The sequence below is a fragment of the Notamacropus eugenii genome, chromosome 1, assembly GCF_028372415.1.
Source record: "Notamacropus eugenii isolate mMacEug1 chromosome 1, mMacEug1.pri_v2, whole genome shotgun sequence".
In the NCBI taxonomy this organism is placed as follows: Eukaryota; Metazoa; Chordata; class Mammalia; order Diprotodontia; family Macropodidae; genus Notamacropus; species Notamacropus eugenii.
In genome coordinates, this window is record NC_092872.1 from 59,943,820 (window position 1) to 59,971,573 (window position 27,754).

The following is a 27,754-nucleotide window of genomic DNA, read 5'->3' on the forward strand; positions in this document are numbered from 1 at the left end:
GTCCGACTCTTCGTGACCCTATTTGGGGTTTTCTTGGCAAAGATACCAGAGTGTTTTGCCATTTTCTTCTCCAGCTCATTTTACATATGAGGAAACTGAGACAAACAAGGTTAGGTGACTTGCTCAGAGTCAAAAAACTTGTAAGTGTCCAAAGCCAGTTTTGAACTCATGGAGATATATCTTCCTGACTTCATGCCCAGCACTCTGTAGTGCCGACTAGCTGTCCCTTTAAGTGTCTGGCACTTAAAATCCTCTATAATCTGTCTTGTTTTATTTCCTATTTCTCCCCTTGAACAACACCTGTTCTAGTCAAATTGCCCTATTTGCAACATAGCAAAAATGGAGCCCACCCGCATGCCTGTGCACTCCCGCCTCATCTGTATCTTGCAGAATTGCTAGCTTTCTTCCAAGCACAGTTTAGGTGTCCACCTCCAAAAGGAAGTCTTTCCTCACTCCTCCAGTCATCAGCATTCTTCCTCTTCTACAATAATTTCCTATTACTCTGTATTGATTCATGCACATATATCTTTCCTTACTAGAATGTAAATTTTTTCAAAGCAGGCACTCTTCCTTTTGGCTTTGATTCCCCAGATCTAGCACAAATAGTAGGTGCTTAATAAATACTTGTTAAAATGAATGACCATGTTCTCAAATATTTGTCTAACATCAAATAAATGTATTACTTGCTTTTACCCATAAAAGGTATTTTCCTATAAAACTGACTACAAAATGAATTTCTGTAAAGTCAACCTATTTTTCCATTTCCTTTTTTCCATTCTCAAATAAAACATCTGTTCTCGTTGGGTAAAAGAAAACACTACACTGAGATGAAAATGGTGTATTGGTGTAAGGAGTATTGGTGAACTTGGGCATACTGGATATTATCCTATAGCTAAAGACACTGTCTTCTGGGAGTTGGAGAAAGTGGAATATACTGGAAAGAGGGCTTGGAGCCAAAAATGACTGGTTCAAGTCTTGCCTCTGCCACAAACTATCTGTGAGATTGTGATAAAGTCATCTATCATCTATGATTCTCGGTTTCTTCATCATTAAAACTGGGGGCTATTGGAAGGAGTAACATTACTCACCTTACAAGATCTAGGGTCATCATTAAAGATACATAAGGCCCTTTGCAAACCCTGAAGTGTTATATAAATGTAGCTGTTTTAATTTAGTTTCTACCTAAACCTTTGACTTGTGGGTCCTGCTCATGGCCCATAATTGAATGTGGCTAAATAATTCTCACGATGCTGATCAAAGCTCTCTGATTTAGAGAATGGGAGGGTCTCCTTTAAAGAAGGGGAAAGTTAGAAGATGAGAACTGCCAGACTGATTTAAGTCTAGTGATTCATTCATTCAAGAATTTCACCCCAAGGAATTTCTCTTCCAGATATGCTTCTGACTCGCTCTAGACTTCCCCGTTATGACTTAGCTTTCTCCTAAGAACTTTGGGTCTTCTCACCTTGAATTATCTCTCAGTCACGTTGGCTCCTATTTCCATTGGCTCCCAGAGGCCTCTATTTTGGGGACAGGTCCACGTTGACCAGACTTCATTCCCCTCCCAGCTATGCCTCTGATTTTATGGACTTGGACACAATTATCCCAAGAAGGTACTACTTCCTTTTCAGCCCCTTCCTTCCATGACTTTTTAACTTTCTTATACGTGTGGTTGTTCCCCATTAGAATATAAGCTCTTCAAGGGCTGAGATTCTGTTTCTTTTTGCTTATTTTTGTATCTCCAGGGTTCAACACAATGCCTGGGACACAGTAAACACTTAATAAATGCTTATGACTTATTGTCCGCCAAGTGCTGTTTAGATACTAAATAAATGCTTGTGAAATTGAATGAAATTCTTGTGTCTATATGGAAGACTTGTAATCACAGAATCTTATTATAGGAAGGGACTCCAAAAGTCATTAAGTCCAATCTCCTAGGAAAAACAATTTCCTCTTCAACATCAATTACACCTAGCAAGCTAGTCTTTGGGTGAATACTTCCATTGTGGGAAGCTCAGTGTTCCGTAAGGGAACTCATTCCACTGGGGGAGGAAGGTAGATTATAATATTCTTCATATCTAATGAAGATGTCCCTCTGGAATAACACAAAGCAAATTTTCTCTATCCACATGACAAGTCTTTAGATATGCAAGCTTAGCTAGGTGGCACAGTGGATGGATTGCCAGGTCTGGAGTCAGGAAGACTTTCTGAGTTCCAAACCAGTCTGAGACACTTACTAGCTATGTGATCCTGGGCAAGTCACTTAAACATGTTTGCCCCAGTTTCCTCATCTGTAAAATGAGCGGCAGAAGGAAATGGCAAACCACTCTAGTGTCTTTGCCAAGGAAACCCCAAATGAAGTCACCAAGAATCAGACATATCTGAACAACAACAACCTGTCCTGCCCAAGTCTCCCGTTCTTTAAGCTTAACATACATCTATGTCTTTTGGCCATTTGTCAGAGGATAAGTTCTTCTGTCCTACACCTAGATAATTTATTTTTAGAATCCTAAATACAGAATTTTATATCCTTGAAAGAGAATGTTATTCTTGTTACAACTCATTTCCCCCCTAGCATTCCAGGCTGTTAAGATAAATTTGAGTCTTTATTCTGTCATCCAACCCATCAATGACCTCTGAGGTCCCTGAAAGCTCTAAATTAATAATCCTATTATCCTATAAACTATCTCTCCCAGCTCTATGCCATCTATAAATTAGGTTTAAAAGAAACCCTTTCTATTATCCTGGGAAGCTTGCATATGGAATATTTGTACTGTTAATAACTTTTTATGAGGATAAATTTTTACCCACAAAGACTTCATTGTGCTTTCTTTTTTCTGTAAATTGTTTACCTTCTTATGAGTTATATTGTTCCTTACAGTGCTTCAGGATTCCAGTCTACTTGGCCATGTCATTAGGAGCAAATTTTTACCCTGGAAGCACCATATTCAAAAATAATAAGAATTTCAAGTTTATGTAGCACTTTAGAGGGCAGTTCAGTGGCACAGTGGAGAGATAGAGTGCTGGGCTTGGAGTCAAGAAGACTCATCCTCATGAGTTCAAAATTGGCCAGATACCTACCAGTTGTGTGACCCTGGGCAAGGCACTTCACCCTGTTTGCCTCAGTTCTGTCATCTATAAAATGAGCTAGAGAAAGAAATAGTAAACTACTCCAGTACTTTTGCAAAGAGTCAGACATGACCAATTGACTTAACAACAGCAACGAAACAGAGTTAATATTAGCAGCTTGTCTCCAAGGATTTTTGTGAGGATCAAATGAGATATTTGTGAAGTTCTTTGTACACTTTAAAAGCTTGATATAAATGTAAGCTATGATGATGTTTTATAAGGTGTTTCCTATTTAGCCAATATTTTATATTATTATCTATTTTTTAAGCACTTAATTTATGCAAGGGCCTTGATTGATTCCGGGAAGAGGAAGGATAAGTAAGATATGTTCTTTGCCCTCAGGGAGCTTGTAGTCTGGTGGCAGATGTATGTGACGATGCAAGTAAAAGACAGAGAAGAACATAAAGGCAGCTTGTTGTTGAGTCGTTTCAGTCAAGTCTGACTCTTTGTGACCCCATTTGGGGTTTTCTTGGCAAAGATACTGGAGTGGTTGTCATTTCCTTCTGCAGCTCTTTTTACAGATGAGGAAAGTAAGGCAAAAAGTGTCAAGTGAGTTGCTCAGGATCACACAGCTAGCAAGCGTCTGGAAATGTATTTGAACTCAGGTCCTCCTGACTCCAGGTCTGGTGCTCTATCCACTTTGCAATTTAACTACTCTACAAGAGTAGAAGAGATCAAATGAGGCAGACATCACTGTCAGATGGAAGGGTTAAGGATGGTTTTTAAAAAGTGATAGAATCTGACCTGGAACTTGGAAGATATGTCAGCAGGCAGTCTGAGATGGGGCAAGCAGGGTTTTCCTTACATATAGGATGGGACAAGCAAAGGCACAAAATCAAGAAATCAGGGATCATACTTGATAAATATCAACCAGTCCAAGTTGGTTGTAATTCTGCTTGTAATGTTTGATCCCATGAGTTCAAGCACCGGGCACTGAATGTAAATTTCCTGACTTTCCAATGTTGCCTCAACTTAGCCATCCTAATTCCTTTGTGTTTGATTTTTATGTGAATCGGTGTTGAGGAGGGAACCCTATGAATTTAATGCATACAGGGAGATGTTAGTACATGCATCCCTCAGTTTAAAAAATAGGTGCATTACTGACATATTGTAGTGTATAATATCATGATATTGGGGGAAATGATGGCTATTTTTCCTTTGCCTTCCATTAAAAAAGTTGGAGTTGGGTCATTGGGAAGAAAATAGTTTCTAAAACTGAAATGAAAAGTTTAGGCAAAAAGAGGGTTAAACTTAGGCCTTGACTATAAGGTATGCTAGCCAGTGTGCAATGGTCATGCTGTGCCTGCTGGGCATTTATAGCCCCTACCAACCATCCACTATAAAGCTGAACTACCTCTTCAAAAGATTAAAATAAAAGCTTTGCTAGCATGAACTCTGGCAATCTCTCTGGCTACCATTCTGAAGGGTGTTTTCAGTGGGCTCTCACTTGAGATGGGAAAAGAAGACTCAGTGGGGAGCTGAAAAATTCATAACTATAAAAGATAGGGTAATGTGTGTGTATGTATGTGGGGGAAATATCAGCTTTTTAAAGTTCATAGTCACAGAATCTTAGAGGTAGAAAGAACCTTAGAACAGAGAACAGAGAATGCTGGAGCTGCAAAGGACCTTAGAGCACAGAATATCAGAGCGAGAAGAGATCTTGGAATTTGGAATATGGCATATTTGAGCTGTAAAGGACCTTAGAACATAGAATGGAAGAGCTAGAAGGCATTTCAGAGATCCCAATAACTGTATGAAGTTGGAGTGAGAATGAACAAGTCCTCTGAGGCTCAATTTTTCTCACACATGAAATGGAAACACCTGAAGAGCTTACTTTTACATTGTTGTTGGGAGGAATGAATGAAATAATTCATGCAAGCATGGAAAGGATTCTTCACCAGTGGTCCAAGGAATCCTAGGATTTGTAGGTGGATTTCAGGGGGGTATCTATTAATGGGTATGAGAAAAATATGTATTGTTGTAGCTGTTTGGTCATTTTTTAGTTGCGTCTGACTCTTTATGACCTCATTTGGGGTTTTCCTGGCAAAATACTGGAGTTGTTTACCATTTTCTTCTTTATCTCATTTTGCAGATGAGGAAACTGAGGTAAAAAAAAAGGGCTAAATGACTTGCCCAGGGTCACACAGTCGTGAGTCTGGATTTGAAGTCATGAAGTTGAGTCTTGATTCCAGTGCCAAAGTTCTAACCACTGTGCCCTTAACTGCCCCAAAATAAATACAAAATAAAATAAAAGGGCATAGAATTACAAAGGAAATCAATTATTTTGAAACATGCACATTACATATATAATTCAAATCAATTATTTTGAAATTTTGTTTTATACATAAAAAAGCATTCTGAAAAGAGGTCCACAATCTTCATTAGACTATCAAAGGGGTCCATGACAAAAACAGTTAAGAACGCCTGATCTAGACCAACCCACTCATTGTGTAGATGTGGAAACCATGGTTCAAGGTCACACATATAGTTAATGGCAGAGCTAAAAGGGAAACCTAAGTCTTCAGAGCATCATTTTCCCATCACACTTGGGAATTAATCAGAGCATAGAAGGACTTTGTGGCATCCACTGCAAACTTGACTGGCTACTTCCTTCATTTTGGGGGCAAATTCCAGAGCCTTTAGACTTCTTCTGGGCCTAGGAATAAACAATGATGGCCCTAGTCCATGACCCTGCTGGACAACTTTGCATTTTAAGAAAAAATGAGTCCTTTCCCTCCTGCTATGAAGCTACCTTTTTATCTATCACTAGAGTACAGTCTTACCATGACCTGCAGACCCAAGAGTTTGGGCTATTTTAGAGGAGCATTAATCTTTCATAGCTTCATGGCCAAATGCCAACGGGCTATCAATCTTAATCCAGACAGTGGCCAGAGTGAATAAAATACATCATTTGAACTAATAGGATGTCAAATACATTCCCAGGTACCATGAATCACAACTGAGTTTAGAATTGTGATGACTAATTCAACACCTCCAAAAAGGCAATTTGGATCCTAGGGATCTGTTCATCTTCAGGTGTTGCCGTTTCAGCAGGAGAGGTGAAATGTGAGGAGTTGAAATGATTACGTTTTATAACGTAATGCCTCCATGTTTGTGAGACATGTCAACAAAAAATGTAGTAGAAACTTGGGCAAACTCTGTGTGTATACACACACACATATACATATATATACATATACATATATACACATATACATACATACATATATATACATATACATACATATATATATATATATATATATATATATATATATATATATATATATATATATATATATATATATATATATATATACACACATATACAGGACCAAAAAAAAGCTGCTTGTGGTCTGTATTCTTGCGTGCATTGCAGTGTTAAATCTTCATGGAATCTAGTCAGTTGGCATCAAGCTAAAAGAGTAGGATGACTGTTTATTGGAGGTGTACAGAGAGGAGTTCAGCATTGGGTCAGTGGTTGGACTGGATGACTTCTAAGCTCCGTTCCAACACTAAGATTCTAAGATTTTGATATTTTAAATTTGTCTGATTCTAAGAGTTACAGTATATAAATCTATGATGAGACATGCTTTATTTGACGTTGATTGTGTAGATTAAGTTTGATAACACTGAAACTATCCCTAGAAGTCAAAAGAATGGCAACTCAGAAAAGCAAGGATTATCTCTTTAATTATAATCTAGGATATACAAAGCCCATTTTCAGAATTTAGCCAATGTCTTTCCCTTTAGTTTCCAAAAGTCACTTAGCTCTCCTTTCCTTTCTACTCTCCTTCCCTCCTACCCCATTTCCCCTATATATATATATATATATATACACACACACACACCCAGAAAAAGTATTTATATTCTAGCCCTTTCCTAAGTATCAAGGGTTGTTTCCCTCAAGAAAGCTGTCAATGGACCAAATTACTATTAGGTGAGTTAGTAGGAAAACTTGCTTGCAGTTCACCAGATCCTAGGGAAAATGTGCTACAGCCATTTTGGTTCATTTAAATCTTAGTCACAGGAAAAAAATATTGGGCTTCTTACAGAAGATTCAGATGCAGGTCCAACATACCTATCAACCCACAAACCATATTGCCATCCAGTCAAGTTTCACTAGCTCATCCCACACATTCCAATTTCATAATTATGAGGCATCAGATGGCCATGGACAGCAGCAGCTTGAAAAAGGACCTTATTGATGCTTGGATCATAACTTCAAATTTTGCTTAAATTCCTGCTTTTCCAAACTTTGACGTATGTTGGACACAGGCTCTTGTATCTCTGCTAAACTAACTTATGTAGCTACCTGTTCTTGGGGCCTAAAGGGAGGGTTTCATATTGCAAGCCCAGAAGCTTAGGAAGAAACCATGATAACATGGAAAAACCAATAAATTTTGAATTAGAAGAGTTGGACTTGAGACCTGCTTCTGCCAATTACTAGCCTGAGTTCCTTTGGGCAAATTTTTTTTTTTTTTACCTATCTGGGCTTCACTTTCTTTGCTTGTAAAATGGTTATAAAAATATGTCCTCTGCCAATCTTGCAGCATTGTTATGAGGGGTATCATGTATGAAAATTGCTCTGTATACGATCAAAGCTGCTATTAAACTTGTACTAGTAGACACCCCCAAATACTCTCTACTGTGACTACCAGCACATGCAATGTCCTCTTGGTAACCCTCTGGTGCTTTTCCCTTGCAACTACAGGAAGAAAAGTACATTTCAAAAGGCTAGCAATTAAGGGAAAACAGGTAAGAGCACAAAACAAACAAAGCATCACAGTTTTATTTTACCTTAAGATATATTCTCTGTGTGGCCATGAAATAACTGCTGTCTGGCTACTTGACTTGGCTACCTCCAGTTCTCCAATGACTAGGAGGTCCTGACTCCACATGGTGCCATGTTACCACCTTGCTTGAGGATCAATCCCTCTGACTACTGCCTCAACTAAATCCCTAATAGTAATATACGATGTTGATAACAGTAACCGAATATGATATAGTATTTGAAGGTTGGCAAAGTGCTTTAGATGCTATCATGTTTGATTCTACAAGAACCCTGAAAGACAGAACTTTTATTACCATTTTATTTCCTTTTATTCAATTATTACTATATTTTTTATAATTTTATTATTCATTTTATATTTTTACTATATTATTATTATTTTACAGAGAAGGAAATTGAGACTGAAAGAGACTGACTTGTCCCAGATCACAGCGCTAGTAAGTACGTAAGGCAGTATTTGAAGTCAGAATCTTTCTGATCTCAAATTCAATGCTCAAACCACCATGTAACTGAACGACTGTCCTTTATCCTAGGGGCCTACCACTATGACTAACTCTTTCCACATGTTTCAGGGACTTTTGGAAGCATTTATAAGTAAGTCTTCACCCACTTCTCCAGAATGACTGATGTTTCCCTCCTACCCAAAGGAACAACAGGTATCCCTCTCCCACATCAGGGAAAATTCAGAGGTTTTAACAATACATGGTTGACATACAGTCATACACCCACATACAAATCTACTCAAGGGAAGGGATTTCTTCCACAAAGTTTGTAGAGACTAGGGATTGTTTCTGGTGAATTTACTTGGTATGTGTTCCTGCACAGCTCAGCCATAGCCCTTGGTAAATGTGGGGGACATGATGGTTCAGTCAATGGGGGGCTGCCTTATGCTGCTATTAGCCTCACCTCAGGGGCAATGTAGTCCGGAGTGCCACAGAATGTCTTGGTGGTCACCCCATCCCAGATGTTCTCCTTGCACATGCCAAAGTCAGCGATCTTGATGTGGCCCTCGGAATCCAGCATTACATTGTCAAGTTTTAGGTCTCTGTAACAGAAATACAACATAGGATTTATATTCAATCCTAAAGTGGAAATATGATTTCATCAGTGTGAGCATTCCCTTCATTGGTACAGAGAAGGACATGTATCAACACTTTTGTTTAGTTTTGGTTTTTAGTTTTACTTTGTCTTCAAAAGAATTTGAAGAATTCCCCCTACATTTTAAGAAAATCCTCCATTTATGAAGATATTCAAAGGAAAAACTTATTAATGGTTATATTATCACACATTAGAGATAGAAGTGATATTACACATCATACAGTCTAATCTTATTTTAGAGTTAAGAAAACTGAGGCCAAGAGAAGTTAATTGATTTGTCCAGGATCTAGTTGGTAAGGGACAAAGCTGGGACTCAAACCCAGGTCCCTTGACTCCAAATCCAATGCTCCTTCCATTACACCAAGGCAAATATTTATACAAATTGAACCTCATTATCCTGCTCTCTTGGGTACAACAATGTACTCTAGTATGTTAAAGAGGAAATCCTCTAGAATCTACTGTTATAGAGGAAGCTAAATTGTCCGAGCCCTAGAAAGGATAATTCTAAATGGATTTCTAACACTCTAAATGGCAACAAGCAGGGCTGCAGAACTAAGGGTATGATTTGGAAAAGCAATCATTTCATTTCATAACGTTCCTTTTTATTTTACTTTTTAAAGATACATTGTATATATATATACATACTTATATATATTTATACATACACACATATGCATGTGTTTATCTATCTATGTACATACAATACACATGTGTATATGTATACACTCATACACATGTATATGTGCACACATGCATGTATAACATATACACATGTGCATGTATACATGTGTGTACACACATATACATATGTGTGTACACACACACAGCTAGTTAGTGTAGTAGATGGAGTGCTGGGCCCTGGGTAAGTCATTTAACCTGTTTGCCTTAGTTTCCTCATCTGTAAAATGAGCTAGAGAAGAAAATGGCAAACCACTCCAGTATCTGCCAAGAATATTCCAAATGGGGTCATGGAGAGTCAGACATGACTGAAAAAAAAACACCTAAGTAACAACAAATAAACAAACATACTCTGTGTGTGTGCATATATATATTTCCCATAACCTCAAGTAAGCCTTCCCTTCTAATAAAGAAAAAACAAATAAGCAAATTTAAATAATAGTGATCATGACTAACACATGCATGTCCCCAAAGAAAGGAGGGAGATATATTTTCTCATCTCTTCCTCAGGACCAAGTTGGGCCATTCAATTTCATGATATTTGGTTTTATTTTTATTACTCTTTTCATTTGCATTATTGAGATAGTCCCATTTTATAATCCTTTATGGTTTGTAAAGCACTTTCTTTGCAATGACCCTTTAAGCTAGGTCATCAGAGCTTTAATATACCTTATGATAAGACAAGGATTATGCCAGAATCAAAGCCTAAATGGTCTCCATCTTCTCTTACTCTTGGGCTCTCTTCTTAATTGTCACTTTTTAAAAACTGCCTAGGAACTCCAAATTGGAAAAGTGATAGTATTTGGAAATTTTAGGTATGAATTACAATCGGAAGGGCCATGGCTACATGATTGGTCCACTCATCTCCTGTAATAAAAAGTGATACCTGAATGTTGCCAGGAAGAATAATTCTACTTGTTTTTACCTTCTGCTTGAAGACAGTCTCATAGTAGATGAGCTGGTACAGTACAAGCAGTTACTACTAGTCAGTCAATAAAAATCTATTAGGCACCTACTATGTGCCACTGAGTGCCGCACTAGTACCCAGAGATCCTGCTCACAGGCCCCACATCTCAGTGGCCCTGGTTTCCTTTCTGCACATCTAGTGATTCAAGTCATCTTCCCTTCCTTTTGCTTCTTTCCTCCTCCTCTTCTAATATCTAGTTGTCTTTGAGTGAAATCTGATGTACCTCAGTCTCAGTGCCTTTCCCTCTCACTTTCCAGGTCGATAATTTAAATCAAAGTCCTGACCTTCAGGGCTGTTGTTATAGAAAAGCATCAAAGCCAGAACCCTAGACCCCAAAGGCTCTGATATCAACAAGAATATGGCATTGTGACAAAGTTGTTATAACTTAGTTTACTTTTTGGAACAGGTTGAAGTTCCTTATTGGTGACCCTGGACCCATTCTGGCTTCTTTTTTTATTCCAAGAAATAACATTTTTTATTCACTCTGGAGCTCATAGATTGGACAACAGGTCCCTGCCCACCTAGCACAGAGTGAATGTAAATACTAAATAGGAACTGTTTCTCTTTTATCCAGGAACCTGAGGGTCTTCCCCTCCCAGTTCGATTTTTTTTTTTTAATTAAAAGGGGTCATTCCTTGAGGAACTACTTAAAGAAGTCTATTCATTAAAATGGGTGTATCTCACTCAATGTGAGAATTTGATAAGGACTTAGCCTAAAATGGCCAGGGTCTCACATGGCATCCTGGGCCATCTCCAGTCGTCTTGATGAATATCTGGTCACTGGACCCAGATGGCTCTGGAGGAGAAAGTGAGACTGATGACCTTACACAGCCATCCTTCAGTTATCAAAGTCAACTGCAAGTCATGTCATCATCTTGATGTCATCAAATACGCAACAACAACAATAACTCCAAGGAAGAAGATAAAGGCTTAGATATCATTGTCAAGGATGACATTTATTTTACTGACATTGTAGCCCCCTTAGTATTCTCTGTGACTAAGACTTTGGGCAAGTTGAAATCACTGAGCAGCACAAAAGACTTCACTAAAGATACAACACAACAGAAATGAGATCAGACACATTGGAAAGGTCAACCAGGGACACTAAACCCCTGTATCTGCACAGCTCCAACATAATGGCTCCATTCCTGCCTCTCTCTTCTTCCTTCTCCTAAGGCCAATTAACTTTTTATCAGCAATACTATTTGGCAGTTATCAAACATTAGCAGACAAGCCTTGCTTCTCCAAGATTTGAATGTGTTTGCTAAAACCACTATAGAAAAAAAAAGCCAGTAATATTCTTGGGCTACTCACTGAAGCTGCTACCTTTCCATCCCCAAGGTTCAACTGCCTTGCCTTCCTTAATAAAATAACAACAAGAATCCTGCTATCCCCTTTTCATCACTAGTTCCTGACTAGCACAAGAAAAAGGATGTCAGGGGTACAATCCCCAGTCTGGAACTAGATGCTTACTTTTGTTGTCCATTTTTGTTGTTGTTGAGTCATTCAGTTACATCTGACTCTTCATGACCCCATGGGACCATAGCACAGCAGGCCCTTCTATCCTTTACTATCTCCCAAAGTCTGTCCAAGCTCATTGCTTCCATGACACTATCCATCTCTTCCTCTGCCATACCCTTTTCCTTTTGCCTTCAATCTTTCCCAACATCAGGGTCTTTTATAATTAGTCTTGTTTCCTCATAGCTTCAGTTTCAGTATTTGACCTTCCAGTAAATAGTCTGAATTAATTTCTTTAAGTATTGACTGATGTGATCTTGCTGTTTAAGGGACTCTCAAAAGTCTTTCCCAGCATTACAATTCAAAAGTAATGATTCTGCTGTGCTCAGTTTTCCTTTTACTCCAATTCTCACAGTCTTACATTGCTACTGGAAAACCATAGCTTTGACCATACTGACCTTTACTGGCACGGTGGTGTTTCTGCTTTTTACCATACTGTCCAGATTTGTGACAACTTTCCTTCGAAGGAACAATTGTCTTTTCATTTCATGGTTACAATTGCCATCTATAGTGATCTTTGAGCCTAAGAATATAAAATCTGACATTGCTTTCACTTTTTCTGTCTCTATTTGCCAGAAAGTGATGGGGCCAGTTACCAAGATCTTAGTCTTTTGATGATAATCTTCAAGCCAGTTTTTACACTCTCCTCTTTCACCCTCATCAAGAGGCTTTTTAATTCTTCTCTTTCTGCCATCTGCATACCTGAGATTGTTTATAATTTTCCTAGAAACTTTAATTCCAACTTTTGATTCATCCAACCTGGCATTTCACATGATGTACTCTGTATACAAGTTAAATAAATAAGATGAAAATATACAGACTTGTCATACTCCTTTTCCAATCTCAAATCAATCATTTCATATTTGGTTCTAACTGCTACTTCTTTGTCTGAATACAAGTTCCTCGGGAGACAAGTAAGATAATCTGGTACTCCCATCTCTTTGAGGACTCACCATATTTTGTTGTGATCCACACAGTCAAAAACTTTAATGTAGTTAATGAAGCAGAAGTAGATGTTTTCCTGGAACTCCTTTGCTTTCTCCATAATCCAGCAAATGTTGGCAATTTGGTCTCTGGTTCCTGCGCCTCTTAGAAAATGATTCTGCTCAACTGGTAATTCTTGGTTCATATATTCCTGAAACCTAGCTTGCAGGATCTTAAACATAACCTTACTGGTGTGTGAAATGAGTACAATTGTTCAGTAATTTGAACATTCTTTGGCATTGTCCTTCTTTGGGATTGGGATGCAAACTGATCTTTTCCAATCCAGCAGTCACTGTTGAGTTTTCTAAACTTACTGGCATATTGAGTACAGCACTTTAATAGCATTTGCTTTCAGGATTTTAAATAGTTCAGCTAGAATTCCCTCACCTCTACCTCCACCTAGCCTGTTAGCAATGTTTTGTAAAGCCCACTTGACTTCATTCTCTAGGATGTCTGGCTCTAGATCAGTAATCACAACATCATAGTTACTGGTGATATTAAGATCTTTCTTGTATAATTCTTCTGTATATTCTTGCTACTTCCTAATTTCTTCTACTGCTAAGTCTCTACCATTTTTGCCTTTTATCATGTCAATTTTGCATGAAACATTACCTTGATATCTTTAATTTTCTCAGAGATTCTTGTTTTTCCCAGTCTATTGTTTTCTTCCATTTCTTTGCGTTGCTCATTTAAGAAAAGTTTCGTATCTCTCCTTGCTATTCCCTGGAATTCTAAATTCAGCTGGGTGTATCTTTCCCTTTCTCCTTTCTGTTATGTTTTCCTTCTTTCTTCAGTTATTTGTAAAGCTTCCTCACATTGCCATTTACATTTCTTGCTCTTCTTTTTCTTTGAGATGTTTTTGTTGTTGCTTCCTACACAATATTGCAAAGCCCCATCCATAGTTCTTCAGGCATTCTATCTGATCTTATCCCTTGAATCTATTCATCACTTTTACTTCACATTTATAAAGGATGTTATTTAGGTCATAGCCATATAGTCTGATGGCTTTCCCTAGTTTCTTCAATTTAAATCTGAAAGTTGCAATAGGAAAGCTCATGATCTGAGGTACAGTCAGCTCTAGTTCTTGTTTTAACTGACTATATAGAGTTTCTCTACTTTTGACTTCAAAGTATATAATCAATCTGATTTTTATATTGACTATCTGGTGAGGTCCATGTGTACAGTCACCTTTTGGGTGGTTAAAAAAGTATCTTTGCTATGACCAGTGGGGAAAGAGGAGAGGCAATCAGGGTTAAATTATTTGCCCAAAGTCACACAGCTAGTAAGTATCTGAGACCAGATTTGAACTTAGAATGATGAGTCTTCCTTACTCCAGGCCCAGCACTCTGTGCACTATGTATATATAATGATCACTTGGGTAAAATCCAACCATTCCCATTCATTTGAGTTCACTGACGCCCAAGATGTTGATGCTTAATCTTTCCATCTCCTGTTTGACCACATCCAGCCTACCTTGGTTCATAGATTTTCTATTCCAGGTTCCTATGCAATATTGATCTTAACAGCATTGGACTTTCCTTTCATCACCAGACATCCGTGACTGAGCTTCCTCTTGGCTTTGGCCCAGTCACTTTATAGCTGCCTGTAGTTTTACTCTGCCCTCCCACAATAGCATATTAGATACCTTCTGAACTAGGGGGCTTATATTCCAGTGTCACATCTTTTATCACTTTCATACTGCCCATGGGATTTTCCTGGCAAAAATACTGGAGTGGTTTGCCATTTTCTTCTCCAACAGATCACCTTTTGTCAGAACACTCTACTATGAGCTGTCCATCTTGGCTAACCCTGCATGGCATAACTCTTAGTTCAATGAGCTACACAAGCCCCTTTGCCATGACAAAGCAGTGATCTGGGAGAAGAGATGTCCCCTACATTTTGGATTTTATGGAGCTTAAGGTCTATAGAAGACACAAGGTCCTTTTTCTCCCTTGGTCTCAATAGATAAAGAATTCCAAGTTCCTTCTTGATCTGGTCTGAGTAGATAATGGAAAACTTTGAACTTAAAAAGTGGGGTGGGTGGGATAGTTTTGTGATAAAGGAAGCAATTAAGGGGGAAAATATGCTTGTACAATATTAGGGTTTATTGAATTGTGTACTATAAATTTTACGGTTAAGTACCTGTTCTCAAATAGCTGGCTAGTGGTATATAGTCACTGAGAGGGGAAGGACACAATTTTGATCTCCTTATATTGGTACAAGAGACTCTAAGTCAGAAATGGGGAACTTGTGACCTCGAGGCCACATGGGGCCCTCTAGGTCCTCAAGTATGGCCCAAATTGTTTTATGCAGTTTGAATTAAATCAAAGAACCACATTTGAGGACCTAGAGGGCAACACGAGGCCTGGAGGCCACAGATTCCCCACCCCTGCTAAATAATGCTTGCTCTAAAACATAGTTATTCTAAATACATTTACCATGGTGCAATTACAGTTGTTTCCCACATATGACTGGGAGCTGGCCACGGCACAAGGTCAGTTAGTAAAAAACAAAAACAAACAAACAAAAAACCAAACTGAGGTGAGCTGGGCCAGCATGCTCATTCAATCAAGAAGTATTTCTTAATCACCTACTTTATGACAAGAATTTCAGTCAGTTGAACTGGAAATAGATCTTTTTGGCCAAATGTGTTTGGGTACCTGGTTTATTAAGCTCGTGCTTGGCCTTTTTTTTTCCTGTTTTGACCCTAATCTCACTAACACACTGTTCATTCATACTTTACTGAGAAGCTCATCTCCCGTTTCTGTTCCAAGTCTCTTGGTTCTGATAAGAGATCCAGTTTTCTCCAGTATCATTGAGGTCTCTCAATTACCTCATTAATTGCAATATTATCCTGGCAGATGATCTCTTCCCAGGTGAGGCCACTAATCTTGGCTACACAGGTCATTCAGGTGTAGCTCCTGACTCAGTTTACAAGCCGTGTAGGGATAGGACATCACAAGTCCTCTGTTCAGGGACCTTCTCTTCATCAATAGGAAGATATCAAAACATCAGCTTTGAGCAGAAGACTGGTTTTTTAGGTGTGCTCGAAAGCCCCCAGCTTAATATGCAATTTCATAGGGAAAGAAAACATGAAGCTAAATGTCTCTGTAGAAGCCACTGGTGAAAATCTCTTCTTGGACTAGAGAGATGGTTGTTCCATAAAATGCAATCAAAGTCATGGGTGTGATGCTCTTTGTACCAAAGAGTTAATGGTGTCCAACATGCCCTGTGAATATGAGGCTCCACAGTGAACTTTGCAGCCAGTGTGACATGAAGAGAATGATACAGATGGGTCTTTGTGATGAAAGAACAACTTGAGGTTCTGTGATCTCCCTAGCTAGACCTCTAGACAATCCAGATAAGCCATGTATGAGTCATGAGGATAAAATCAAGCTGATCTCCTTTTCATTCAAACTTCCAAATGTCAAGGCTTAAGTTTATCCTGAAATGTCAATTTGGGGGTGGGAGGGTGGGGAGGAGATCTGAAGCATTTATATAGCACCTACTATGTGCCAAACACCATGTTAAGGACTTTAAAAGTATTATCAAGCCCAGCCCAGCCCTGCCATGGCCGTGGCATCAAGAAAAGCAGATCCGAGCAGGCTTCAGGGATGGGATCTCCAGCGGCCGCACAAGTCCTTCCACCCACCGGTGACGGGGGTCGGTGAGAGAGTTTCTTTGGCGGGTCGAGAGGGGAGTGGGATGCCCCCATAACTCAGGCCCCCCCAGGAGGTAGAAGCTGAGAGGCAGCTGCAGACCAGGGCTCCCCAAGTAGGCAGGAGCCTGGATCCATTGTTGAAGGTCTGTGCATAAACCCCCTGAGGGAACTGAGCCTGAGAGGCGGCCCTGCCCCGACCTGACCTGACCACCTGAACTTAATCTCACACTGAATAGCAGCCCTGCCCCCGCCCAAAGCACTGAGGCTGGAAGCAGCATTTGAATCTCAGACCCCAAACGCTGGCTGGGAGGATCAGGAGGCGAGGTGGGTGTAAGGAGAAAAGTATTATCACATTTCCAAGGGGATGCCCATCAATTGGGGAATGGCTGAATAAATTATGGTATATGAATGTAATGGAATACTATTGTGCTATAAGAAATGATGAACAGGAAGACTTCAGAGAGGCCTGGAAAGACTTACATGAACTGATGCTGAGTGAAAGGAGCAGAACTAGGAGAACTCTGTGCACAGCAATGACCACAGTGTGTGAAAATTTTTTCTGGTAGACTCGGAACTTCATTGCAATGCAAGGACTTAAAAAAAATTCCCAATGGTCTTCTAAGGCAAAATTCCTTCCACATCCAGAGAAAGAACTATGGCATTCAATCGCCATAGTTTTGATTTGTTATATGATTTCCCCCATTCATCTTAATTTTTCTATACAGCATGATTATAGTGAAAATGTATTTAATAGGAATGTATGTGTAGAACCTATATAAAATTGTATGCTGTCTTGGGGAGGGAGGGGGGAAAAAGGGGGAGGGAAAGGGGAAGGGGGAATCTAAGTTATATGGTAGTGATAGTAGAACACTGAAAATAAAATGGATTTTAAAAAAGGTATCACATTTCAAGAAACATTTGTTAAGCACCTACTGGATTGTTTGCTGCAGCTACTGGGGATACAGTGACACAGTTCCTGCTTTCAAGGAACTTAAAATCTATTTTATTTTTTAAATTTTTTTAAAATTAATTTATTTGTTTTCAGTTTTCTACAATCACTTCCATAAGTCTTAGATTTTCTCCCTTCCCTTCCCAAGAAGGCATATAATCTTATATGGGTTCTACACATACATTCTTACTAAGCACATTTTCACATTACTTATGTTGCATGTAAGAATTAAAATGAATGGGAGAAACCATGAGAAAAAACAAAACAAAACAAAGCATAATACAAGAGAAAACATTCTGCTTCATTCTGTGAAGGAACTTAAAATCTAAGGGAGAAGGATGATGATGGAAACGTAGACAAATCAACTAAAATATAAAGGAAAATGTGATAAGGGCAAGGAAGAGGTCTGAGCAATGCATAATGGGAAATGAGAGAAGAGAGTGATCACATTCAGTTGAGAGACCAGAGGCATCTCCATGGGGAGGATGGCATCAATGTTAGGCTTTTAAGATGGGAGAGACTGTGATAGAGATGTAGTAGTGTCCACACCAGGAACATGGGTCAGTGTACAAAGAAAGCAGAGGGTAGGATGAGAATTGGGAAAAGGAATAAATCCAGTCTGGTTGAACTGTAGAGTATGTGAAAGAGACATTGAGAGTCTATATTTTATTTGGCAGTCAGTAAGGGAACCATGGGAGGCTTTTAAGTAGGGAATTTCAGGATTCAAAACATTTATTTCTAAACTAATAGGATATGATAAGGCTGTCACACCCAAATGACAGCTAAACTGCTTTTCTTCTTGTAGAAGATCTTATGGAAGAGTAGGAGAAATCAATGTTCCATTTGTGAGGTCCCATCTCTATAACACAGAGCAAAGGATGAAATACATTCTTACCTAGCCCTGCCCCCTCCACAGTAAAGAGCCACTAGGCTCCCAGGGCTAGATAGAGTTCCAGTGTGGTCCCAAGTTGAACCAGCTACAATTCAGGGGGTCCCTAAGATTTCTGTTTGTCCAGAATTCCAATTTGGAGGTAGTTCTTTTTTGGAGGAAAAAATGAATGAGAGACAGGAAAGAAAGGAGCAGAGGAGCAAGGGAGGAGGGAAGGAATAAAGTGCTCACCCACCGATAAATGATGCCTTTGCTTTGTAAGAAGAACAGACCGATGGCAATTTCTGCAGCATAGAATCTGAAACACAAAAAGAAATCAACAGAATAGGCCTGTTAAAGCAAATATGTTAAAGTTGAGTGCTTTCTAAATTTCATTACACAAAATTCAATTAACTGGATACAAGGTACTAAAATCCCACCAGTCACACAGCATGCAAACATGTATTTATACAGGTAACTTTTAATAGCACTGGCAGCAAAGTAATGAATGCCAACTACAGTGTGAGAACATATCTGTTCCTTTTAAAACATATGGCTTTGAGGGACCAGCTGGCTGAAAGAACCAGTTTGAGAATCAGATCTCCCAGGCAGAGGTCTGATTCCAAACTGTATCACCAGGGACGCCAGCAGTCCTGAGAAACCTAGGTGACATCCTCAGTCTGTTATCCAGCAGATAGAGGCCAATGGCTCACGTGGGAGAATATGGATCAGAGAAACCATATAGAGGAAGAATCAGCATAAGAGAGTTTCTATGACTAGCATTGATGTTGGGATAATGGAACACTTATTGACTATGGTAGCACCAGAAGGTTCAGGTGGGTAACTGTGGTTTCTGAGAGGGAGAGCGAGAGATGATTAAAGGCCCTAAATGTGCCTGCTTTTTTTTTGCTTATTTTGCAAGAAAAAAAAGAGTAAGTCTCTCACTAATGATAAATAATGCTTCTGCTTTGTAAGAAGGATAGACTAGTGACAATTTCTGTAAGGCATATACATTCTTCACACAGAAGCATTTATGATCCGGGTTTCTATCTTCTGCTACTTCTGCTTCTTGCTCCTGTCTGTTGCCTACAGAACACAAGACTATAACTGATTTGGAATTTTCCTTTCTCATTTTGTCATTGTTGGGAAAAGTAAAGAAAAAGGTCTGACAAGACCAACTGAAAGACCCAAGGTGAAGGGCATGGCAAAACAGAGCAGAAATAGCGTTAGCCTAATTATCTCCCCTCCCCTTAACCCCATACACATTACCTAGCTGATTAAGAATGGTGACCCCCATTCTCATTGAATACCACTTACATGAGTCTAAACCAGTTCTTAATTTTTCCTACTCAACCAATGTTATAGGCTCCTATATCACAGTAATTGAATATATTGTGTTGGCGCTAAATAAAGATGGGGGAATCTGGTTGGTAGAGTGGATAGAATGCAGGATTTGAAGTCAAGAAGACCTGAATTCAAATTTGACCTCAGACACCAACTAGCTGTATGATACTGGGCAAGTCACTCAGCCTCTCTTTGCCTCAGTTCCCCCATCAGTAAAATGGAGAAAGTAATACCACTTTCCTCCCAGGGTTGCTGTGAGGAGAAAATTAGATAATATTTGCAAAATGCTTTGCGAACCTTTTAAAGTGCTATACAAATGCCAGCAATTATTAAAGTCAAAATGGCAGCGCTTGGTGAACGTAAGGTTTTGTAGACATTTTGCAATAATTTCCCCTCCCCTGCTTCCACCACCACTACCACCAAGAGTCCTGGGAACTGTTGGTTGGGAATTGCTACTCTCAACTGTCTTTTCTGGTTTTTTTTCCTATTCCTGTCCACCTCATCAGACCCAGTTTGCTTTTGTGTGGCTATGATGCTGGCTTATTGAGCTGTGTCTGCTAAGTCCTGGGTTTAATTGTTTTCTGAGGTTATACTGAGCCCATTTGCACTGGTCTACATTAGGCCTCTCCAAGGAGGTCCTTTCCTCAAAAGCTGAATACAATTAGGTCCTTTAGTTAAAACTACAGTTACTCATCCATGTCTTCTTGAGTCAAACCAGTGAATGAGTGTCCTATAACCCTGTACAATCAACCTAAGGGACAAGATCTCAGATTCCGAAACTGCAAATGTTATTTCCCATCCTGTCTCCCTCCTCTGCACTTTCATAGTCACTGATGACCTGTATAACTTACAGATGGGGCATCCTACCTGTTCTAGGGCAATTCAATGTCATCTAGCCCAACTGTCTGGTTACTAATCCTGGCAAACAGGCTCGGCTGCCACCTCCAAAAGATATTTTCACAGAGAAAGGTCAAGACATTGAAGGAGAAGAGTAGGGATGCAGGTGGAATGCTATAAACAAGAAGAATGATGTAGATGAAGCCTGTGTTGCCTATGAATACTACTGTACTTTTCTACTAGTTGATGCCTAAAAGTTCCAGCAAAGTGGCACAGTGTTAGACTTGGGGACAAGACAATCTGAGTTCAAATACCATTTCAGACACTTATGAACTATTTGACCCTGGGCAAGTCACATAACCTTTTTCATCCTCAGTCTTCCCACCTGTAAATGAGGATTTTAATAAAATCTTCCTCATGGGGTTGTTAAAAGGGTCAAACGAGATCTATGTAAAGCATTTTAAGGTGCTATGTAAATGCTAGCTATTATTACTATTTTTATTAGAATAAAAGGAACTCAGAGGTCATCTCACACCACCCCTGCCTGAAACATGAATGCCCTCTATAATGTTCCAAAATACAGTCAACTTGTCTTTGCTTGACCTTTCTCAGGGAGGATGAGCTCACTACCTACTAAGGTAGCCCATTTCATTTCTGAACCACTCTGATTACCAGGAGCTGAAAGTAAATGCCTTGATATTCAGGGCTTTCTGCTCTGTACTTTCTTTAAAGTCTGATTCAGCTTTTTAAAAAAATTCAATATATTTGAAACTCAAGTGAATTGCATAATAAAACACAGATATAATTCATCCCGTAAAAGACAAATATCATAAAAATAAAAGCTGACGCTTACATAACACTTTATAGCATGTAGGACATTTTGCTCACCAAAAACCTGTGAGCTCAAGCACACTTTATGTGATTTGCACATGGTCATATGCTTAGTAAGGGACAAAGGGCAGTCTCAAGCCCAAGCTGCCTAAGTCCTGTAATTCTGACTAAGCAGACTTACTGGGATGCCTCAGTAGGTAGTGAGCTCATCATTCCTGAAACATTTCGAGCAGAGGGAAAGGAAGGTAAGGGAATAAAAACGTATTATGTACCTACCATGTGCCAGACCCTATGCTTTAAAAATATTATCTCATTTGATCCTTACAATAACTTTAGGAGGAAGGTGCTATTGATGACCTCCTTTTTACAATTGAGGAAACTGAGGCAGACAGAGGTTAAGTGACTTGCCCAGGATCAAACATCTAGTAGAAGTCACTTCTTCCTGACTCCAGGACCAGCACTCTCTTCACAGCACCACTCAGCTGCCTCAGAGGGAGCTAGACTACATTTAAATGATGTTATAGAGGGTATTCATGCTTCAGGTCAAAGAAGGAGGTCTTAGATGACTTCTGCCATCCTTTCAAACTCTTTGGATTTTATGGGAAAAGTCATGGGAAAAGCATTGTTGTATATGAGGAAATGGAAGAGTCCAATCCATTTCATGAACAGCTATAGCTAAAATCCACAAAACACAGAGGAAGGACAATACCACTCAGGCCTACTTCTCATTTCTGGTGCCTTCAGAAAGTGAGGATGCAAGGCTCACATGATCCTATTTAATTCACTGAAGCAGTCAGGTGGCATAATGGGTAGAGTGTTGGACTTGGAGGCTGGGAAACTTGGCTTCAAATCCTGCCTCAGACACTAGCTGTGTGACTCTAGGTAAATCACTGAACCTCTCTGAGATCCAGGTTCCTCATCTCTAAAATGGAAATCACAATAGAAGAGTTATTTTGAGGATCAAATGAGAACCACATAATAGTTGGCAATTTTGATCAGATATCTATAGCTTCGCACAGCTTAAAGCACTAGGTGAATGCTAGTTATTGATTTAGAGGCAGCATTTTAACTAATAGCAAGGAGTTCAGTCCTTCTTCTTTGAAAAAAGAATAATGCAGGAGTCTTTAGGACGTGGAATGAAGATAAAGGAAGAAAGGAAAAGTCTTGGTGCCCTCATCTCCCCTAATGATGCTTCATTTAGCATGCCCTTGGCAGCATCTCTGCACTACTAGTCCATATCAGAACTCTAAGAAAACTGTAGGCCAACTCCCAAACCCTAAGTAAATCCAGGACCACTCAGGAACAGTGTGCCAGATGTTAAATATTCATCCAAACCTATAGGGTGAAGTCACCACCACTGGGCTGCAACAGACTGGAAAAAAAGACCCAATTTGAAATAGATGCCAGAGGCAAAAAATACCCACCACGGCTGGTGGGAGTTTATATTCTCAAGCATGGAGCTGAGACCATGGATAACTTGCTGAGCTGGTCTAGGAGAATCAGAGAAACAGGGACTGGTAGAGCTAAAAGGGACCTTTGAAAACCCTTGACCCCTCTTACAGATGAGGACAACTGAGACTCATAGCAAAGAAACGACTTATCTAAGGTTACACAACTAATTTGTACCAGAGACAAGACTAGGAGCCATCCCCAAATAGAGTATACTGCTTTAGGAAAGAGTGAGTTCCCTGTCTCCATAAGGTAGTTGAGGCTGAAAGATAACTTGGCCGGAATATTGTAGAAAAGGGTTTTTTTTCTAAGTCCAGGTTAGATTAGATGGCCTCTGACGTCTCCTCCAGTTCTTAGATTTTTATAACACTTTCTTCACAGAATCTCATAGTCGGAAGGAATCCCGGAGGCCATCTATTCCATCCCCTACCTACATAGCATCTGTAGCTCTGGCATGGGGGGAGAGAGCATTTTAATCTCTAAGGAAAATGCCCTTCTCCTCTGACATAGCAAGAGACTCAGCCTGTGATAGCTATTTGGTATAATTTATGCTGAAGTCTGTTATCCATTAATTATTGGAGCTAAATCTTTAGCATTAGCTGGTAATGGTAACTGGCAAAAAGCAGAGCTCCTGATTCTGCTCCAATCCCTGACCTCCTCCCCTCCCTTCTCCCACAACACATCCAAGGAGAGAGACACTGGCTCTGGGAACAAAAGACAAAAGCAGAATTCAAGGTGGAAGTGGGAGGCCAAGGAGAGTTATGGAGAGAGAAATATTATCAAGTAAAGGTGCTTTCTCAGTGACAGCTGATGAATCAGTAAGTAGACAATGTAAACAGTGATATTAATAATAGCTAACATTTATACAGCACTCTCAATGTGCGGGGCACTATGCTAAATATTTTACAATTTATGATGTTATTAGCTCCTCACAACAACCCTGGAATGTAGGTGCTATTATTATCATCCCCATTTTACAGATGAGGAAACAGGAGGACTCATCTTCTTGAGTTATGACACTTGCTAGCTGTGTGACCCTGGGCAAGTCATTATCATTCTCCTCATCTGTAAAATGAACTGGAGAAGAAAATGACAAACCACTCCATTGTCTTTGGCAAGAAAACCCCAAATGGGGTCACAAAGAGTCAGACACAACTGAAACAACTGAATGACAAATAGGGGTTAGGTGACTTGCTCAGGGTCACACAGCTAGTTAGTATCTGAGGCCAGATTGAACTCAAGTCTTCCAGGCTCCAGACCCAATGTTCTGTTCACTGTGCCAAGACACTACGATGAGCAATGACCATGATGAGCAGGCCAATTCAGCCTACACATGCCAGGGTACAGGGAAAGCAGAAGCTGGGAAAAAGAAGAAAATACAGGCCTCTAAGGTGGAAAGGCAATTTAACCAACCCCTGGCCAAAATAAGACTCTTTTTTACAGCATCTCTGACAGGTGGTCATATATCTAGCTTCTCTTTGATGCAGGACTCACTGACACTCGAGGCGGCCCATTCTACTTTCAGACAGCACTTAATTGTTATGAAATTTTCCCTTCTATCTATCTTCCTGTAAGTTCTGTCCATTCCTCTAAATTCAGCTCCCTCTAGCCAAGCAGAACAAGTCTAATCCCTCGTTCACATGACATCTCTTCAAATATTTGAAGACAGTGATACAAGTAGATATGGAGGACATGGGTCAGAACAAGTCAGAAGCAAGAAAATGAACAGAGGCAGCCAAGGCTGAAGAGTCTTTAAGTGGGACCAAATCTCCTAACCTGGCCACATTTGGAATCGGGATATACAATTCAATAACTAGGGATGGATGGTAGGGCGGGGTAAAGACAATGTTCTCTTATCTCTCCTCATGAATGGGCTAAGAGTATACTGAAAATGACTGAAGAGGAATCAGGAGATAAAGGAGTAAAAAAAATATATTCCTTTAACCCCAAATTCCCAGAGAATAGAGAGCTTGCTAGTTTTTCCTTCATTCTATCTGTCTTTCTTCTATCTACCATTGTGTTTAATCCATTGTGCCTATAATCTCTTCCCTGAATCATAGAAGATCAAAGTTAGAGGGGATATGAGAGGACATGTTATATGATTCAGATTTGGACAGGAATCCCTGGAAATTTCACAACAAGGCTTCACTTCAATACCTCTAGTAAAGGGGAACCCATGATTTCCCATGGGAACTCATTGTACTCTTGAGGGAGCTAGGTAGCATTATAAATAGAATGCTGGGTTTAGAGTCAGAAAAACCCAAATTCCAATGACGTCTCAGATTCATACTAGCTGTCATGCTGAGCAAATCTTTACTTTACTTCTCTGTCTTAGTTTTTCTTTTTCAATGAATCAATAAACATTTATTAAGTTCCTACTATGTGCCAGGGCAGTTAGGTGGTACAGTAGACAGAAGGCAGCCTAGGAATCAGGAAGACTCATCTTTGTGAATTCAAATCTAACCTCAGACATTAGCTGTGTGACCCTAGGCAAGTCACTTAACTCAGTTTGTCTCATTTTCCTCATTTGGAAAATGAGCTGGAGAAGGAAATGGCAAACTTCATCAGCATCTCTGCCAACAAAACCCCAAATGGGGTCATGAAGAGTTGGACGTAACTGAAATGATTTAGCAACAAATATGTGTCAAGCACTGTGCTAATTTCTAGGGATACAAAAAAAGGCAAAAGACAATACCTGCCTGCAAGGAGATTACAGTCTAACACGGAAGACAATATGTAAACAGTATATAAAAAACAAGCTACATTATAGGATAAGTAGGAAATAACTAAAGTAGGGAAGCCAATAAGGAGGCTAGACTCAATGTTTTCTAAGGCTCCTTCTGGCTCTGAACATGTGATCCTATGAGCTCCATTTTTTTTTCCCAGAAGTCTTATTATTATATTATTATATGTTATATATTATATTATTATATCTGCAACTTCCACTTTTCTCTCCAGTTCTGCCCTCCTGGGCAAAGTAGAGGTAGTATAATCCTCTTCTGTGTGAAAAACCTTTTAAATACTCAGCTATCATACTCATGCCCATGTCTTGTCTTCTCCAGACTAAACATCCCTAGTTCTTTCAGATGAATAGCCAGTCACCTTCCTTTAGACAGATGCCAAATTGTCACTTAATTTCTTAATATGTGACACCCATAATTAAATGTGATCTAATCAGGGCAGAAACCAATGGGACCATCATTCTGGGCACTAATCCCCTCTTAATGAAGCCTAAGATTAAATGATTTTTGGTTGACACCATTGATTTCACTAATTAGTGGACTGAACCCCATAGCACCATTAGGTTTTTCCCCCATAGTAGCTACTCTTTAGTAACTCTTCCTCCACCCTATAGTTAGGAAGTTGATGCTTGAATTCAAATGCAATTTTTTCATTTATCCTCATAAGTTTCATCTTACCAGGTTCATCACATCATTCTGCCCAATGCCCTCCCTTCTATATCCAAAAGACTGATCGCAGTGGAAACTTACACAGCATGCGGCTCCTTGAATCGTCCAACCTGCTGGATCTGGTACATGAGATCTCCACCATTCACATATTCCATCACAAAATATAGGCGATCCTGGCAAAATAAGGGAAGAAACAGAAAAATTAGTGCTTTGGGGATTTTACGTTTTGAGTGAGAAAAAGGCAACCATTCAAAACTTGGTTTTTATTTTTTGTTTGTTGTTTTTGCAAGGAAACTGGGGTTAAGTGACTTGCCTAGGGTCACACGTTAGTAAGCATCAATTGTCTGAGGTCACATTTGAACTCAGGTCCTCCTGATTTCAGGCACAGTTCTCTATCCACTGTGCCATCTAGCAGCCCCAAACCTCTCTTTTATAGTAACCCAGAAATAGCGTGGCTCTGGGCAGCTAGGTGGTACAGTGGGTAGAGTGCTGTGCCTAGAATCATAAAAACATCTTCCTGAGTTCAAGCCCAGTCTCAGATACTTACTAGTTGCATAATCCTGGACATGTCACTTAACCTCAGATGCTCATCTGTTAAAATGAGCTGGAGAAGGAAATGGCAAAGCATTCCAGTATCTTTGTCAAAAAGCCTCAAAATGGAATCATGGAGTCAGATAGAACTGTAACAACTCAACAACATTGCGACTCTCTGTGGTCTAGCATGATAAATATAAGTAATAGAAAAGATGTTCTGTCAAAGGTAGAACCTGGGATCGGTCTTTAAAATAGCTGAAGATTCCAAGAAGCAAAGTAAGTAAGAAGTATATTCTAGGCTTGGTAGCCAGGTTGCACAAATGGAGGGGCGTACAAGATGTTATATTGATTTGGACAACAGCTAGAACATGGCATGTGTAAAGATCAATGGAAAATAGCTCTGGAAAGCTAGGGTAGGCTGGCTCCATATTCTTAAGGATTTTAAGTACCAAGTTGAGGAGTTTATATTTTATTGTAGAGACAATGGTAGCTACTGAAACTTCTTGAGTAGATACATAGAGAGTGTGCAAGATTTATTACAGAAGAGAAAAACTGTCTATAGAGAAGCTAATTAGACTATTACAATAGTTCATATGAGAAGCAAGGAACATCTACACAGGCCAATTGCCATGAAAAGGGGGAGAAGGAGAAGGTGCAATGGATGTCTTATCTAGCCCTTAATTCACCTAGAGTTCCTTAACTATGCCT

General features: G+C 39.5%; 1 protein-coding gene across 3 annotated transcripts in view; it reads right to left on the reverse strand.

Moving 5' to 3' along the window:
• The window catches only part of PRKCB (protein kinase C beta), a 619,385-nt gene that overhangs the window by 130,415 nt on the left and 461,216 nt on the right, over positions 1 to 27,754 (reverse strand). For all 3 annotated transcript variants that reach the window (XM_072603854.1, XM_072603845.1, XM_072603861.1), the window contains exons 11-13: positions 26,594 to 26,685; positions 18,898 to 18,960; positions 8,825 to 8,963 (exon numbers count right to left, since the gene is read on the reverse strand). In XM_072603854.1, coding sequence (XP_072459955.1) covers positions 8,825 to 8,963; positions 18,898 to 18,960; positions 26,594 to 26,685 — 294 coding nt within the window. The remainder of the gene's footprint in view (positions 1 to 8,824; positions 8,964 to 18,897; positions 18,961 to 26,593; positions 26,686 to 27,754) is intronic.